The 18,738-nt window shown below is 41.7% G+C and overlaps 1 protein-coding gene across 8 annotated transcripts in view; it reads right to left on the bottom strand.

The window, feature by feature from the left end:
• The window catches only part of APBA2 (amyloid beta precursor protein binding family A member 2), a 322,283-nt gene that overhangs the window by 150,871 nt on the left and 152,674 nt on the right, over positions 1-18,738 (bottom strand). For 7 of the 8 annotated variants that reach the window (XM_034784918.1, XM_034784917.1, XM_034784914.1 and 4 more), the window contains one exon: positions 17,266-18,251. In XM_034784918.1, the coding sequence (XP_034640809.1) occupies positions 17,266-18,213 (948 nt within the window). In that variant the 5' untranslated portion in view covers positions 18,214-18,251. Of the gene's footprint in view, positions 1-17,265; positions 18,252-18,738 lie in introns of those variants that run through there. The other variant, XM_034784921.1, reaches the window with a different exon arrangement.

Genomic DNA, 18,738 nt, shown 5'->3' with positions numbered 1-18,738 from the left:
TGAGACTCTGAATTGATGGCATTTCAGATTATTGGTATGGTTGGCTTCTAAAATAGCCAACTAACATCCAATGGGAGGTATGCAGAAGTGAAAAAATGATGACTTACACATCTAAGAATGTTGGAGAGAGCTCACAATTGAAAAAAAATATTCAGCCTTCCAATTCTGTGTGACACCACCAGCCATATTGTCTGCTATAGCAAAGCAGTGTGGAATTTACTAAAGCCAAGCAAAGTGAATAAGCAACAGCAAATATTTTAGCCAGACTAATAAAGACTTCCATAGTATGTGCAGCACAGCAGCATACTCCTGGTATGAGCACAAAGCTGTAAGAAGATTTGCTGAGATGGAAATGAGAAGGAATTTCATCCCACTGAGGGTTGGTTTTGTCAATGGAAGCCTGGGAATAGCATTGTTTTTACAAAAGAACATGGGGTGAGGGATGGGGATATAGTACACTAGAAGAAGTTTTGCCTTTTATTTGTTATTCGAGCAGTTATATTTTCATTTCTAGATATCGGGAGAGAGAGTACATTTGTTATTTGTAAACTGCAAATTAATGAAAAGAGGTGAGGCAGAGAGAATTACACAACATACAGCTCCATCTGGCACTCCAACTGTTACGTTCCTTCAGGCCCTCAGCTTTCCAGGCACAACAGTGGGGATGAGAAGTCAAAGATCTGTAACTTACCCCTTTCAGCCCCTCCCAAGTGCACCCCTAAGGTGACAGGCCTGACTTCCTGTACCTTACTCTTGGTGGAACCAAGTGATCCCACAACTCTTAGGTTGGATCTCTGGGCTTTGGAGTGGACCTTAGCCCCATAGTGCCTCTGATAGATGAGAGATCCTATACCTTGGGAGAACAGAATCTCCCCATCTTCCTCAAAGCCAAGCTCCCTTCTTCCCACCTGCTGTGGGTACGCAAGCAGCATTTCCTCCCTTAGCCTCTCAGAGTCATGTACATATTGACAGTGGTCTGAGAGCTCCCCTACCCTCTCAGCCACTGCTTTCTCTACATCCCTACAGACAGTTGCTTTACACTTATCTGGAGCTTTTCCCACCTTTGAGCAAGTACCATAGTTTGCCAGTATTCTTTACCAGACTCAATGCCCCTTCTCCCAGAGATGTTTTGGCTTACAGAACTTTTCAGCTGTGCCTCAATTTCCCCACTTCCAGATAGAGTTGTGGCCACAACCATGCTCAGCACTGCCTCTTCCCTAGTAAGAGAGGCAGTGATCCCCCTTGGTCATGGGATCTGGATTGAGTGGGGTTGCTTCTGAGCCTGTTTGGCTCAACCCCATTACATTATTTGCCAACACCACATCAAAAGGAATATCCTCCAAAAACCCCACTGTCAGGATCCCAGAACCTTCTTTGGTGTGCATCAGAACTCAGGCCATCAACATGCCAGTGGGGTTCACCACAGGGAATCCCACCCTTCACCCACACCAGTTTGTCAGCACTTATTGGGTCTGAATGGAGTTTGAATAAACTGTCAAATGTGCTAGTGTCCTGTCAGCTCAATAATATCTCCCCATTGACTCTCAACTCCCAATTCTACTGGGGATCTGGCTGCATGGTGCTCTCCAGGGTACAAGACACATGTACTGTACATCCCCTCTGTATCTGCACTCACAGTTAGCCTGATGTGCCGACGGGATAGTGTCGTAGCCTCCCTCTAGCTGGGCTGCCAGAAAGTTAATCTGCCATGGTTAAGTGCCAGCTCCTTGATTCATGGTCACTTGACAGCTTATCCACTTGTGCCCCATCCCCTGACAGGTATAACACCTCAGTTGCTTGAGACCTTTCTTTGAGAGTCAGCTTGGAGCTCTAACTCCCCATGGCTTGAGTTTGCTCACTTCCCATCCCTGATGAGCACCCTCATGTCTCTCCATCTGTTCTAACCTGACAAGGTCATACATTGCATCTGTGGCAGTGACTGGAATGCATAAGGCCCTATTTGCAGAGGTAATCAGTCCTTCATCTGGTTTGCTGCCTCAATATAGGTTACACCTTTGTGCTTTGGCACCCTCCTCCCCAAAAAAATCTTTCCTATGGGCCTCAAGAATCAGGTCCAATTTAAGGAGCAGAGCTGGCTCAAATCACAAGCCTTCTCAAAGGAAGTGAGATCAGCATTGCTATAGCCCCTTTCTCCTTAAAACAGGGCAACAATTTACCATCTATGTCCCCTGTGGAATTGTCATTCCATGTTCTGTTCCTGTTTAGTGGGTCACTGAGAAATTGAGGTACAAGAGGTCCAATCTCCAGATCATGCCTGTGTTGTCTGTCCCAGTCAGCAAGCTTCTTTCTTTCAAACTGAAGTTTCTCCCTTTCCAGCTACAGTTTTAGCCGTGCCAGTTCCTGACCCAGGGAATCAGGTCTGAATGGGGTCCAGGAGCTGCTCTGACTCCTACACACGTTGGTTGTCCTCCTCCACACCTGCCACTGGGAACTCACCCTTTTTGGACTTCTATGGTCCTGCTGCTTTATACTGATCACTGTCTCCCTTGACCCCTGGCATCTGTGCGACATTCCGGTGGCTTCCCTTAAGGCCTTCCCTGCTGCTGGGATATCATTCCTTCTCTGGTCATCTGAATACAACAGCTCAACTCCCTCAGACTTGTAAAAACTGTTTAGGGTAAATTCCTGTTTTTCCGCACATGTCCACTAATTGCTTTTTAGGGAGCTGTTTGTAACTCATTTTCCTTACCTGTCCTTTTCTTCTCCCCTGCTCCCCAACCCAAAAAGTTATAAACCACTTTTCCTCTTGCTTTATCTTTAGTAATATTTTTATTGCTCTTTTTTGTTAATTGCAAATTGCCCTGTCAAAGTCAGCATCTCCCCTTTAGCCCCCAAACCCATGGTTAAATTACAGGCGCACTGTGCTTGAGATCATTTTTGGTCCCACTCAAGTGCACTCTCAAGTGATAGACCTAGCTCCCTGCACCTTTCTCACAGAGGTGAACGATTCAGTTCAACCATTCTGGGACTGTATCTCTAGGGGCAACAGGTCCCATTTCCCAATCGTGTTAACACAACAGCTGTGTTTGGCACTCTTTTCCTCCAAGAATCTGTGACATTGGCTGATTAAAGTGACACAAAAACAGCTTCTTCCAAATAAAACATTATTCATTCACCCAATGTTACAAAGGTAAGATGCCTTTTTTGTACACTTCTCCTAACCTACAACCTAATCTTTCTTTGCAAACATTTGTAAGTTCTCTCTTAGCCCAGCTAACCCCCATCTCTGGCAGGGAGAAGCAGACAGTCCTGATGCAGCATGCTCCCTGTGACTCTTTCAGCCAGTGGGTTAACTACTCTGTCATTCCCCTCCCTTTCCTGCCTAGACTAGCATCTTTAAGGTTTAGCAGGGTGGATAAAAATCAATATTAAAAAAAAAATCAGATTTTTTTATTTAAATCAGATTTTTTTGATAAAATGCTTTTTGAGGAAAAAAACCTGTCTAAAGGTAAAGATACATCTTTGAGCTATACTGTCTCATCGTAGAATAGGGATTATAAATTCTAATTCTATAGTATAAGACTTATATATTCATGTAATGTTTAAGAAAAGTTTTGTAAATGAGTTGCAATAGTTCATGGATTATGGACCCAATCTTATAGGGCTCCAGGAGCTTTCTGTATAGATTATTTAGGTTAATCTTTCTATCTACCAAATGGATTCAGTGCACAGTCTAGAAAATACAATCAGAGATGTTTAGCTTTGCAGTTCTCAAACTGTGGATTTGTGTCTCCAGAGATAACATGATTGTTAACAGCAAAAATGTTTTAAATAAATAAATAATATATAGAGGTGAGAAATAACAGACTTCAACCCCACTGTCCCTCTGCAAATTTGTGTACACAGAGTCAATCCCTTACCTCTCTCTAAAAGTGCAAAGTTTCAAAAAGTTCAATGGATAGAAGATTGTTGGGGACAGAATAGATCTAGACAAGGAAAAAAAATCTGGAAATAAATGTGAGAAGGGAGGGACAGGCAGGGGAAACAAAAGTGAAACTGTTTGAGCAGCATATTCCAGAAGTCTTGAGGTCTCTCTGAGTGTAGCCTTCATTGATTTGAGATCTACCATACCATTCTCTCACTAGAAGGGAAAACCTATAATGGCAGCAGGCCGTAAAACAGACCCAGTTTGGGAATAAGAACCATTTGTCATAGAAATTTCTGTCTGTTCCAGCTGAGGAATAAGGTTTTTGTAACAGGGATGTATAACGTCCCATAAACCCAATAGGCCCGTGCTTCGAGATGTCTCCGTCTCTACATTTCTGCTTGCATACAGACATTGTCCATTGGAGTTTTCCCATACCATAGTGCAGCTTTCATAGCAGACACTATGGCGCAGACACCCTTGTGGTTAATGTGGTCAGTGGTGTCAAAACAATAAACAAGGGGAATGACCCACTCTCCATCACCATTTGGGCCCACATAGTATTTGCAAGTACGATTCCCTAAAAACAGGCCTAGCCCATTTCCCAGGAGACACTACTCACCCTGCGCCTTGAAGGTTAACAAATACCCGGAGTTAGGGCTTATACCTTCTTGTTGCCAAGTCTGAGTCGTAGCCTGATGGGGAGTAACATACACCTATGAATGAGTAATATCTGCAGCCATCAAAGGGATAGGAAGGAAAGAAAGTTCTCATTCTGCATCGGGAGGCACCAAGGTGCACACCCAGCATGAGTCATTCCTTCATTCTAGGATTCTATTCCTAACCACATGGCTAAATTTAATGAAATTATTATGGCCATAAGAAAGGGAAGGGAAAAACAACAAAATCAACAGAGGAAACATTTTCACAATAGGTTAAAATACCAACAAATAAAAGGAAAAAGAGCAATAAACGATAATCCAAATAATACAGTCCAATCTTCTATATCCATCAAAAACTGATATCAGTCATTTAGGGCCTTGGCTGTCCTGTAGTCATCTACTTCGGGTTGGCCTTGCCGGGTCGGCCAACAAGTGTCGCTCCCATTCTGGGGACCTTATCTAGGGGTTCCCTTTTGCGTGAATTTTAAGTTTCAGTCCAGGCAAGGTCTACACCATCCACTGATCCTCTAGTCAATCCTTCATTAGTGAAAGGTTGGGTATTTCGTTAATTTAGAAGGAGAGTAACAACATGTGGAATTTTTACCACTAGGTGATGTCCCTGTACCAATTCTTGAGCTTTCTCAACTAACAAAGCTGCAGCAGCTAGGGCTTTAAGACATTCTACTGCTTCTCTTGCAACAGGATTCAGTAGTGCTGAAAAAATAGGCCACAGGCGTTGCTGTGATCCTAAAGCTTGCATAAGAACACCAGAGGCCACTCCCGCCCTTTCATGAACAAATAAGGTAAAAGGTTTCCTATAATCCAGGAATCCCAAGGCAGGTGCCGATGCAAGGGCTGTCTTAATGCTCTCAAAGGATTTGGTAGCATCTTTAGTCCATTTCACTGGGTCAGGTTCATCCTTAGTGGTCATCTGCACTAGTGGTTTTGACATTTCCCTATACCCAGGAATCCAGGACTTACAGAATCCTGCCATGCTGAGGAACCCCCTTAACTGTCTCTTTGTCTTGGGCTGGGGTACATTTAAAATGGCACTTATTCTTTCCTGAGCAAGGTTTCTTTTTCCTGGTTTTAGTATGTGCCCTAAATATTTCACCTCCTGTGAGCAATATTGAATCTTTGAGGGTGACACCTTGTGTCCTTTCATTGCTAAGGCACATAAAAACTCTATCGAGTCCTGCTCATTAGTCTCTTGTGTTTCTGAGCATAATAAAAGATCATCCACATACAAAAGCAACATAGACTGTCCTGGGAGAATTACATCTTGTAAATCTTTATGCAACACAGCTGAAAATATAGTGGGGGATTCCACATACCCCTGAGGGAGATGCCTCCATGATATCTGGGATGACCCCCTAAAAATGACTCAATTATAGGAGTCAGTCCCTCTATTGCCTCTTGTGGGAGAGGGTATTGGGGAATCCAAGGGGGGGTCTATGTCTGTCCTAACACGTATCCAAACTGGCTCAGCTGACTTCAGTAATCCCACGTCAGTGTTTTTTGTTCCCCATACCCAAGGTGGGACAGCATTTTCCAAATCCTTGGGAAGCATTGCTAAATTTAAAGGAGTTTCGGGATTCATTAGAGCCATCAAGGGAATGACAGAGTCATTTGGCAGGCTCAAAAGATTGCCTTGGTCAGAGCAGTGAATAATAGCCCGGAGTTTGCACAGCAAATCGTGTCCCAGTAAACTGGTTGGCCCTTGGGTAAGTAGGAAAGTGTGTTCCTCAGACAGGGGCTCTATGTGTATGCTTAAAGGTTTGGAAATCTGACAACGAAAAGGATTTCCTTCCATTCCCATAACATGTTCAATTTTGCCACTCTTAGGAAGATCCAAATCAGAAAGGGTGGCTCCTGTGTCTAATAAGCAATCATACTGTTTTCCTCCAATCATCAAAGGAACTAGGGTATCATTGCGGGATAAGGAAAACACTGGGCAACATAACAACGTGGAACCCCCTTTATCCCATCAGTCATAAAATCCCCCATTCTGCATTACACCCGGAAGGGTTGATTAGGCGGTGTCCAAACTGGACCTTGGCCCTTATTAACACCTTGAGAAGGTTTAAGTTGTCCCTGGGCTCTCAGTTTACAATCTCTCTTCATGTGCCCTTCTTGATGACAGTAATAACAAATTAAAAGTCCTCTGGACCCCTCTTTACTGGGTCCCACTCTACCAAAGAACCCTTGTCCTCTTCCTCGGCCTCTGCTGACATCAGGCTCTGCTCCCTTCAATACAGCCACCAACATTCTTATATTTCCCTTTTTCTTCCTTCACCCTCTCAGCCTTTCATCGGGCTTCTCACTCATTAAACACTCTGGTGGCAATAGCCACTATCAGAGAGAGAGGCATCCCTGCAAATCCTTCCACATCATTTAATCTCCACCTGATATCTTCTGCAGCCTGGTCTCTAAACAATCCTCTTATCACTGGCATATTTGCCTCTGCTTTAGGATCTAGACCCCCAAACAACCTAGCAGCTTTTATCAGTCTTTCATAATAGTCTGAGGGGTGTTCATCTGGGCCTTGATGGACAGAAGTTACTTTACTCCAATTAGTAGTTCTCTGCCCAGCCTTCTTTATTTCCGTTTAAAATTACAGTCTTTAAAGAGATTAACTTATATTGTTCTCCAGCATTGTTGTAATCTCAGTTAGGATCACCCCCAGTTACATTTCCTGCGGTCAGGGCATTCCGTCCTGGTGGCGGTGGGGGTAAATCACTTATAGACTCCTGAGCTCAACTGAGCACTTGTTTCCTTTCTTTCAGTGTCCTCTGTACAGATTCTGGGTTGTCCCTGATCCTTGGGGTGGTAATCTTTCAATTCAATAGGTTACCGATAGAGAAAGGAGTGTGGACATAGCGGTTAACAACCTGACCCTCTCCGGTATGAACAGGGTATTGTTTTAAGGGCAATTGGAATACCGGAGGGTCCTGTCCTTCTTGTTTAATTAACTTGAAATTGACGTCTCCAGGAACACACTCGGGAGACTAACTCCATGAGCTGGTCGAGGAGTTGGGCAGACTTCGCCTGCGAACGTGGCTTCAGGTATTATAGGCCACCGGCAGATCAGGATACAATGTGGCTCGGGGTCAGGATAGGGTTAGAGGCAGATCTTACACCGGTGCAGAAGTGGTCCCTGGGACCACCCGATTTACCTGAATGGGAAGGAGTTGAGGGGACGCAGCTGGTGGGGGAACAGGCCTATAATCATCTTCCTCTACTCTACACTGCTGGTAAGGAGGAGGTCTAGTTTGTTGTAACATGAGAGTGCACTCTTTATCTTTGCAAATTGGAGCAGTGCTATAAAACAAATAAAAATTATTCATTTGTTCTGGTCTTAAATCTTCCAGGATGGTTCTCGAGGTTTTGAGGCAAAGTCTTCACCAATTCCTGAGAACACATCCCAGAAGTGTGCCGGCATCGAATTTCCCCTGACAATTTCCCATGTCAGGACTAACTGACTCCTAAATTCCCTGCTTCAGTTCTCCACCATCCGCAGTGTTACCGAGAACAAAGCCTGGAGTCAGTGACGGTTTCCTTTATGTCCCAGGGAGACCACCCAGCCTATCCAGTCAGCCTCTGTTCCTGCCTGGGTAATCTCCTGTCATCCGAAACTTGTTTTTATACTGGGCTGGCACTCTAAAAGTGTTTAACTGCCAGACGGATGTCCCAGTAATTTCACCAAGGCTGTCCCAAGGAAACCGTCGGGTCTAAGACCCCCGATTACACATAAAATAAAACAGAGACAATTTACCCGTCTCCTGATGAGGCCTCTTCCAACGCGATCTGTCTCGTTTCATAGAATCATAGAATATCAGAGTTGGAAGGGACCTCAAGAGGTCATCTAGTCCAACCCCCTGCTCAAAGCAGGACCAATTCCCAGCTAAATCATCCCAGCCAGGGCTTTGTCAAGCCGGGCCTTAAAAACCTCTAAGGAAGGAGACTCCACCACCTCCCTAGGTAACGCATTCCAGTGTTTCACCACCCTCCTAGTGAAATAGTTTTTCCTGATATCCAACCTGGACCTCCCCCACTGCAACTTGAGACCATTGCTCCTTGTTCTGTCATCTCCCACCACTGAGAACAGCCGAGCTCCATCCTCTTTGGAACCCCCCTTCAGGTAGTTGAAGGCTGCTATCAAATCCCCCCTCATTCCTCTCTTCTGGAGACTAAACAATCCCAGTTCCCTCAGCCTCTCCTCATAAGTCATGTGCTCCAGACCCCTAATCATTTTTGTTGCCCTCCACTGGACTCTTTCTAATTTTTCCACATCCTTCTTGTAGTGTGGGGACCAAAACTGGACACAGTATTCCAGATGAGGCCTCACCAATGTCGAATAAAGGGGAACGATCACGTTCCTCAATCTGCTGACGTTGCTTGTGGTCCGTCTCTCAGAGTCCTCCTTATCGTCCCCGCCGGGGGCCAACTCCCAAGACAATACAACCCAAGGTAAACTCACCTCGGCGCGCGCTGGTCCTTCTCAAGGGAGGGGCCCCGGAGCGGTTCCGAGCTGGAGAAGTCCCTTCGTGGTCGCCAAAACTGTCATAGAAATTTCTGTCCGTTCCATCTGAGGAATAAGGAGAGACGGACACAGCTAGCCAAGCAAGGAGCCCCGGGAGGGGCGATCTGTTTATTTCAATTACAATTGGGTTCGAGCTCATAAGTCAGCAAGAACAAAGAAAACACTTACACCAAAGCATTATATGCAGTTGCTTATGATAATCTATCGCTCTATGATTGGCCAAAATTTGCTATCATTACCATACATAATTAGCAAGCTACATGTATCTGCCCCTCTTATGACCCCTTATTGTTCATCTGTTTGCCACCTCCTCCTTGCTATTTTGCAAACTAAGCGGTTAGCTATCTACAGGACGCAGGCACAGAAAGGTCCATTGTCTCCAGGTTTGGAGTTTGGCTACATTTCCTCTTGAAGGAACTTCTTGACTACCTATAGCTGACCCTGCATTTTGTCCTTCTTTCTCCCATGTGTACGTGATAAATTTGCCCCCTGGCAGTTAAGTAGAATAATTTTATATCACATTCAAGAAATATATGTTTGCTGATGATGTTTTAAAGAAAGTCACTCCAGTGAATTGGTGGAAGTCACTTAAACACTTGGATTCAGAGACTGCTGAAGTGATAATCTCACTTTTAACAGCAGTAACTTCTTCTGCCAGTGTAGGAAGAATATTTTCTTCCTTTGGACTAATTCATTCCAAATTGAGAAATTGTTTGGGACCTGAAAAAGCAGGATAGCTTGGTTTTCTTTTTCAGATTATGAACAAAAAAAAAAATGAAGGTGAAGACGACTGAGTTAACTGCAGAAGCCAATATTTTAAGTTTCTCATGTTGACCTGGCTGACAGAGTGGATTTAATTTTTGTTTTTAAAAATATATATATTTCATTTAACTATTTTAGTTTAAAACAATTTTAACAAACATGATTTTAAAAAACTTGAATGTTTAACCAAATTCAAAAATGCGTATGCTTGTTTTGTTAAAATATAATATGTTTGCTGTTGAAGAAAAAATTACAGAATACATAAAGTTGTTGTTTTAGTTAAATAAAACAATTTAAATGTCTGTCTGGTGATCCTAATACAGCATGGCAAGAAATCCTCCAAATATTAATGATTAACCTGTTGAATTTGAGATAGCTCACCTCCCAATGACTTCATAAATATCTGCTTCAATTACCTTTGGTAAATGAAATAACCAAACAATCATTCATTTTCTGATATAGCTGTAAAACTAATCTGAAAAGTTTTCAAAATAAATCATTTTAAAAATGTATAGTGTGTACCTTCTAAAAATGAAACCTACATCTATCTCTGAGTTGTGAAGAATATGTATTGAGGTTATAACAACCAAAAAGAATGCACTTCTATGTAGAAATCCATGATTAAATCAAGTCTTCCTGACCAGTGATTTAAATCATGATTTAAGTCAATTCGATTTAAATCATGATTTAAGTCAATTCGATTTAAATCAAATCCACCCTGGGTTTTAGTATCCCTGGGTTTTAGTATCTTTGATCCCAGTTTTAGCTTAGGAAGAGTGAACTTTGCCACCGTAGGGAACACCAGTCTGGTGACATTCCCCAATTAATAGTCCCTCTCCTATTGTTTCCCCAAGGTACCTTCACATTCTCTATTACAGTCCCTTATCTTTGCCATTGTTTTGGTTCTTGACAAGTTCCTCCCCTTACAGTATCCTTTGATCTAGCCTTATGCATGAAGGCAGAACAACATCAAACAGTTAAACTGATGTACATATGGTATTTATAAAAAATTATAAACATAACTCCCTCATTCTACACAGATGTGCTCTGTATACTAAGCACAGGCAGACGGTGATATCAGAAACTAAGAGCTAGTCTACACTGGCAACGCTTTAACATGCCTTGTGTGGTCGCAGCACAGCGCTGGGAGAGAGCTCGCCCAGCGCTCTTAAAAAAACCCACCTCCACGAGGGGCGTAGCTACCAGTGCTGGGAACGCAGCTCCCAGTGCTGGTGCACTGTCTACATTGGCACTTTACAGCGCTGCAACTTGCTGTGCTCAGGAGGTGTTTTTTCACACCTCCTGAGCGAGAAAGTTGCAGCACTGCAAATTGCCAGTGTAGACAAGCCCTAAGAGAGCTCTTAACTATGAGCAGAGACTGAGTTGCTGGTCAGAAGGGAACAGGCTGGGCCTAGCTGATGTCAGCCACTCAAGGAATGCCTTGCAAGAAGAAGAGGGCAGGTCCTACAGTAAGTGCAGTATTAAACAAGACTGAGGCTAAGCTTCAGTTTGAATGGGCTGTTTATTAATGCTCCAAGAGCAAGCAGCAAAGATTTTATAGCTAAGCCATATTAGCAACTTTTGGAGTTTGCAGATTTTGCAGCTTCAGGTTACAGTTTGATTTCATTTGAAGAGGCTTCCAAACTCTAGGCTACAGTCAGATAATTCAAAGTATTTTTTCCAAAAAGTCATGTAATAGTTTAATTTTCCAGACAAACTGCATATTAACATTACCAGTCCCACAAGCCATTCAGTTCCCCCAGTGCTTTCCTTTATGAGAGATACTTGACTTAAGTCATAATTATTCACCCACAAAAAGTGTCTAATGGAGCCGAGTGCACTGTTGTTACCAGAGTTTCTGACCACCTCCAACTTATGTGTGTGTAAAGTTGATTCTTATAAAATAGAACATTAAATTACAAACCAAAAAGAAAGAAAATCTAGATCTGTGGCAACTTTTATATGTGGCAGCTAAATTAATGATCTCAGAGACGTCGAAAGTGGCAAAACATTCACGATCTGGCGGTTGTTGGCATGTTTAAGAGAACTGTCATAGAATTACTAAAATATTCAGTGTTAAAAACTTCCATAGTCTTCGTGCGTTTCTGAAATTATACAAAATAAGTATCTTCCTACTGATAATATGGGGGGAGTGGAGTTGCTACACAGTGACTCTATACATATGAAAACCAGTAAGTTTTAAATGCAGTCAAGATTCCCCATAGGAGAAGGTTTCCCTGATGCAAGCCAATTTCTGCTTTTTTGGCAGATGTACATAATGCATGTAACAGAGATAGGCCCATATTTTGACCTCAGACTTGTTCACACCTCCTACTGACCTGAATGGGTGTCATGCATCTCTACGAGCAGTAGTTAGCCCATTGAGTTACACCATTACAAGAAACAGTGTCATCTACTTTGTTATGGTTTGTTTGTTTTTGATGTTGATTGTTTAGTGCCCTCAGACATGCATACATAAATCCCACTGAAGCCAGTGGAAGTTGTAAGCATCTATCGGAGGACAAACTTAGCCACTCAAAACTTGAAAATAAAATTATTTTCTCATCACTTTTGCCATTTCCATTTCCAACTCTCAAAACATGTATATGACTTGTTAATGTTTATCTTGGACTATGCAGAGTATATGTGTAATTAGTACTGTACATTTTGAAGAATGTGTAAGTATGTGCTGTGGTCAGTGTTAAAGTTGTTACTGGAAAGCGTAATATGAAATTTCATGTCAGGATTACCATTCACTGAATATACAAACTGTACAGATAGCAGAATATTTATGTGACATATATGAACTAACTAGTCATTTCCAGTTTGGTCATTATCAAAAGGGATCGTCAAAGTGTACATACAACCTTGGTTTGAGGTATCATTTAAAAGCACCCAGAAGATATACAGGTAAACTGATCCTGACAAAATTGGAACCTATTATGAGGGGGCTGAAAGGTACTCCATATCCACTTATTAGACCTCTATAACACAGTAGTTACACTTTTGGACTGTGCAACATAAGGTAACTTTTTCCTAATTACTGAAAAACTTTTAGTACGCAAGATATAATACAAAAAAAAAATCAAACAAATAAATAAAATAGAAATAAATAAATACATGTTTAGCATGCAATACATATCACCTGATGATTTAAAACAGTTTTTATGGCAAGACAACTTGGAGCTGTTACTATGTGACAGCATGCCTTGAATTATACACTGTCATTATGATAATAGCCATGACATTTTCATAAGCAAGTAAGGCACAGGTCCATTTTAAAAATAAAACTAAACATCAATTATTTAAAATATTTATTTATATTAAATATTTAGAGAACTGAGCCTGCAAAATAATCTGCATGGCCAAGTCCTTATGTCTGTCTGATTCCCCAATTAAGTCACCGAGGCTCATTGTCGGTGTTCAGGGCCCACCCACACAGGTCCCTTTGCAGGACAGGGTCCTAAAATGGCTCTTGAGAACTGACAATACCAATGCAGCACTTCAAAACGTTTATACTCACACACACCCCTGCAGGAAGCCTGATCCTATTTCTCCTTGACTTTAATTGGAATTGAAGGTGATCAACATGTGCAATTGGTGCAAGATCAGGCCAAACGTTTATAGTGGTAAACATGTTCAAATTCTGAACACCAAGTTTTGTTTAGTCAAATATACATTGATTTGATTTTTAACCCTGCCTTTTGTCCCTGGAAAGTGTTGCTCCCAGCTTTCCTTTCTGTGAGGGTTTGTATTAGCATAATTAATGCTACACCACACATTTCTGCTCTATGGTCTTGATACCCTCTGTTCTCAGTGAAACCCCGTCAGCTTTGTCCTCAATAGAAATGTCTTTGCCTCTATGACTACCTCTTCTGCTGCAAATAAAGAGTATCCCTTGACTCTGTCACTCCCCAGGTATTTATCACTTCATTCTTAGCTGAAGTGGACCCCTTTATCACTGTATATCTGGCCAGAAATCCTAATCTGCTTTCTCCTGGCTAAGGCTATGTCTACACTGGCAACTGAATGACAAAACTTTTGTCTTTCAGAGGAGTTAACCCTCCCCCGACCCCCCTAAAAGACAAACATTTTACCGCGACAAGTGCCAGTGTGAACAGAGCATTGTGGGCAGGAGCGCTCTCCTGCCGACAACGCAAACGCTGCTCGTTGGGGGTGGAAGATTTTTGTCAGCAGGAGAGCCAATGAACAGCAGCTACACTGCGCAACTTTTAAGGGCATGGCTGTGGCAACAGCCCTGTCACTAAAAGCTGAGTAGTGTAGACATAGCCTAATATTTGAACAGAAAGGTACAGCATCAATTAAATACTGTGAGTGCTAATGCCCTGTACATTCTCTTGACAATAGTTTTGTCTGAGAAGTGATTTGGAAAAGCAGTGCACAACGTATTACTGCTACATGAGACATGGTATCAATAACCACAATGCAATCTCCATTACTACACGGGAAGGTTTCAGTGCATCGATCCCAATCTTGAATAGAAATAGCACTAAGTTAAAGCCCAGACAGGCAGCCCCTCTTTGTGTATTTTCACAGCAGAGGCAATTATAATATCAATTTTCTGGCATTCCAAAACTCCTACTTGTTAGTAATCTGACATGATTAATATGTGTACAATGGGGCTCACAATCTCATATTCAAACCAGGAATTCAGTAGTTTTCTTATTCATGAGCAGTTCTTGACAACATGCTTTGAAAGACTATTCGGCCCAATCATGCAGTCCTTACTCAGGCAATATTCTCAATGGCAGCAATGGAAGAATCGCCTAAGAAAGAACTGGGCCACGTGAAATGAATTTTCTGTCATTTGATTGCAAAATAATCTAATCAGACATTTTAAATCTTGTCCAGTAATTATTCTCCCCCTCATTAATGACCAGATTGTGCAACTCTTAGTGATATTGGTTAGCAGAGTTTATGCAAGAGGTGTCACTGAACATGAATATGGTTGCACAATTTCACAGTGTTTAGTGGAATCATTTATGTTAATTTATTTTTAGTTAATTAATTAACCATAGAATACTTAATTCAATATTATGATTTTCCATACTGATCACTTCAGTGAGGGGAAACAGAACATTTATACTTTTGAAGTTTAATAAAGAATTTTTAATTAAAATCGTTATTTAAAAAAAACTTATTCAAGCATATATATTAGGCGGTCATCAAAATACATGCTCTCTGTTCACCATAAACAAATACTTAGCTATATATTTATATTCAGGGTTTTATAATTATAGATTCTGGCTCCTACAGAGAGAGAAGCAGAAACACAATATTAAAGAATGTAAGCTTCTAAGTAAATAATACAAATTATTTTTTAAAAAGAATCAGAAGTCCCTTTAAGTCCCTTAAAGAAAAACAAACAACATCTCTTTTTGTTTTGTTTTAAATACCATAGTTCTTCTGAAGTATTGAGCCTGAGTCTCACTTCTTCTGTCCAATGCTCCACACAGGAACAGAAAAGGGACCGCATTACTGCACTAGAATTAGTCCTTAATGCCCGTCTACTTGTGGGATTTTGTTTTTTGAAAGGATTTCTCTCACTGTAAAATGAAACAATTGCACTTTTCCTCTTGAATATACTATCCTTACACCTTTTTTAAAAGAAAATCTCATTGGCACATCAGAATTGCTCATTGTAAAAGGAATACTGTATACTAAGCTGGCTTCATTCATTGATTCAACAGACCTGGTTTATTCCTATGTCACAATTTTCTGAAAATAAAATCAACTTGTAAATCCAAAAATAGGAATGATACTTTCTTATTTCCAACATCTTACAGTTTTGAAATATGGTAATAACTCTGGCAAATGGACAAGCTTGCAAGGCCACCCTAATAGTTTTCAGTATCCGTTATCCTCAAATGTTAGTAGAAAGTAAACATTTGTGCGTTTGTTTTTTAGTGTAGTGAGCTAATGTGAAGACTGTCTGCTCCAGCATGAGGTCTTCCCATCCAGACAGAACTGTAACTTGCTTTTGGCTAACATTAAACATAAGGCAGGGCAATTCAGTCAGAAGGCTTCAGTACATTTGTTCATTAAAGGCCAATTTTTACATTATTTTTAGTCCCCCTCCACAAAACAAAAATTGTTATGGTGACCCTGGTGCATGGAGGCCTGTTAGCCAAGAACGAGACTATAGTACCAGCTCCTGTGATTGATTATGACATGACCTACAATTCACCCTCCCTTTACCCACATTCAGGCTCCAGGGACAAGAAAGCAAAAGACTGAAAATCAGTCATTAGCATACTAACCTGCCCTTCACCAAAACTAATGTCATTAACCACTTCACTGTTCTGCCCTCAGTTCTGACCTCATTGCTGGCATGCCATTGACATATGAAAAAATCATAATGAAAAAGCTTGATATATCTACATCACTGCCAGACTATTTTGCTTGATGTGTTTGGTAACTTATTTAAAGAAGACATGCTAATCTTTCCAAAGATGTCACTGTACAAAAAACCCAGTTTTCTAATAATACTGCTAATTTACCTACATGGATTTTATCTAGACCAATTTTCTAAAAAATTCAATTTATTGAATACTGTAGATGTAGAGTTAAGACTGTAACGCAGAACAAATATTGCTTTAACTTTGCTTTCATCTATTTTTGAGAGACACAATTTAGTGACGTGCCATTTGCATAATGTCTCCAAGAAGTTACTATCGCAGTGGTTCTCAAACTTTTTTTTTCGTAGACCACTTGAAAATTGCTGAGGGTCTTGGCGAACCACTTAATGATCTTTCCAAATGTTGTTTGTACCGTTAGCTAACAACTGTAAAGCGCTTTGGATAAAAGTGCTATATAAAAAAACCCCTTAATAATTAAAGCTTTTTTGTTCTACAAATAAAAGCACACAACTCGTATTTTAATATCAGTAGTCTTACCTTTCTAATGCGATGGATGCGCCCTCTCTCCCCTGCCGCGGCAGCCCTTGAGCTGGGGCTAGGAAGGAGAGGGGGGTATCTCCCCCGCCACAGCAGCCACAGAGCTGAGGCTGGAAAGGAGCGCCGTCTCTCCCCTGGAGCTGGGGAAAGTCGCCTCTTGCTATGGCCGCCGCAGCCCTGCACATTCCAAATTCTCCCCACCCCCTCTTCTCACCCCACTGGCCCCTCCCATCTACCCCCTATTCCCCCCAAAGCCACCATCTCACCTTACATGTGCATCTTCTCCAGGATCCAGGAACCTAATTAGTGGAGCCATGCTTGTGCGGCTCCACTAATTAGGCGGGTGGCCCTTCATTCTCTCACGTGCAGCCGTTCAGGTGCAAACCTTAGAGGGAACTATCCATGGACCACCTGAATGGATCTCGCGGACCACAGTTTGAGAACCTCTGATCTACATGATAAATAGTTTTCTTATTAAAAAATAGAGCCTCATACCTGTTCTTGCGGCCATTTCTGTCTGTCTTCTGGAGTTCTTGACTTTGTTTTAAAACCTCTAGGCATATCTCCAACATGCTTTGAAGCAGGTGGAATATTCAATGATTTTGGCCTCCCTTCATGACCAGCATCACCTTTTGGACAAGTCTCTTTATAGTCATTTTGCACATTTTCAGTCCCGCCATGCTCAGGGCTCATTTCTGTTGTGCTGTTAATGCTGCTCATACTCATGCTCATTTTAATCTCAGCTACAATCTGGTCAATGTCTTCTTCCTGCTCTTCCAACTCAGCATCTTCTTTCCTTGAACAGTAGGGCGACATCCCATGACTGTTTCCATTAGCTTCTGGTGGATAATAGTCCTGATAGCTTTCTTCATTTTGACAGTATTGTATGTTTTCTTCTTGGTCTTGAATCTCCAGAGAAGATACTTCATCCTCCAAAATCTGAACACAGTTATCTTGGTAGTCTTGCCCTTCAGTCACTTCACTTTCATCATGGTGCTGAATGTTAGCTTCTGTCCATTCTTCTTCCACAGCTTCTTGACATTCATCAGTTTCAACTTGGTGTTCTTCATGAGGCACATACTCTTCCCCATTGCAGTCCATTCCTTCCAGATAACTGTCATCCTCTGGACAATACCTAATATAGTATGTGATCCCTTCCTCTTCCTCTGGCAGGCCTTCATCATAGTCCTCCTCTTCAGAGGTATTATTCACATAATCGGAGCTGGAATCGCCATCTCCACTATTATCATTGCACTCGTGTTCCACAGGGGTAGGGCTACCTTCTCTGACAGCTGTTAGCTCTGCCTCCTTTGCTATGTAATCTTCACTAGGCAGGTCATTTTCCTCACTTTCAGGCTCCCTGTGGTGAGATGAAGTAGGGCAAGGTATCACCCTGTGATCCAGCATGCCGGTTGTAGTGCTTTGACGTTTCCTGTTTGCCATAGCCGACTTCTTAGGTGACAATCATTTCTAAGCAATTACTGTAAGGAAGAGGAAAAAAACACTTTCAGAAAAAGATCACCAGCAGGGATCAGAGTGATGCTAATGGGAAACAATGAAACTGGTACTTTTAATTTGGTATAAAACAGCTCCTTAAAAAAAAAACATTCTCCTAAACTATACCAACAAAACTACACTCAATGTAATCAAAGGGTAACTCAAGGAGTTGTGCTGGATGCACACAGGTGTAACAGTGATCAGAATCTGGCCCATTAGTATATACATAAACAGTAACAACATAAAATAAGAGAAAACCAGTGATGAAAATAGTTATAGAAGTCATGAAACTCAAAAGAAGGTAACACCTTCACCTAGACAGGTAATTCTGCAACTCTGTATTAGACTTTTCCTGTACAGTATCTTTTCTATGTGGAAGATAATGAGTAATTTCAACACCATTTGTATTTTTTGGGGGAGGGGGGTTCTGTGAGAGTATTTATATATGGTACTCTGCGGGGAATTCTGTAG

Source organism: Trachemys scripta, chromosome 10 (genome assembly GCF_013100865.1).
Source record: "Trachemys scripta elegans isolate TJP31775 chromosome 10, CAS_Tse_1.0, whole genome shotgun sequence".
NCBI lineage: Eukaryota > Metazoa > Chordata > Testudines > Emydidae > Trachemys > Trachemys scripta.
The sequence above is the reverse complement of the archived record's forward strand: the minus strand, read 5'-3'. Positions and strand labels throughout refer to the sequence as shown.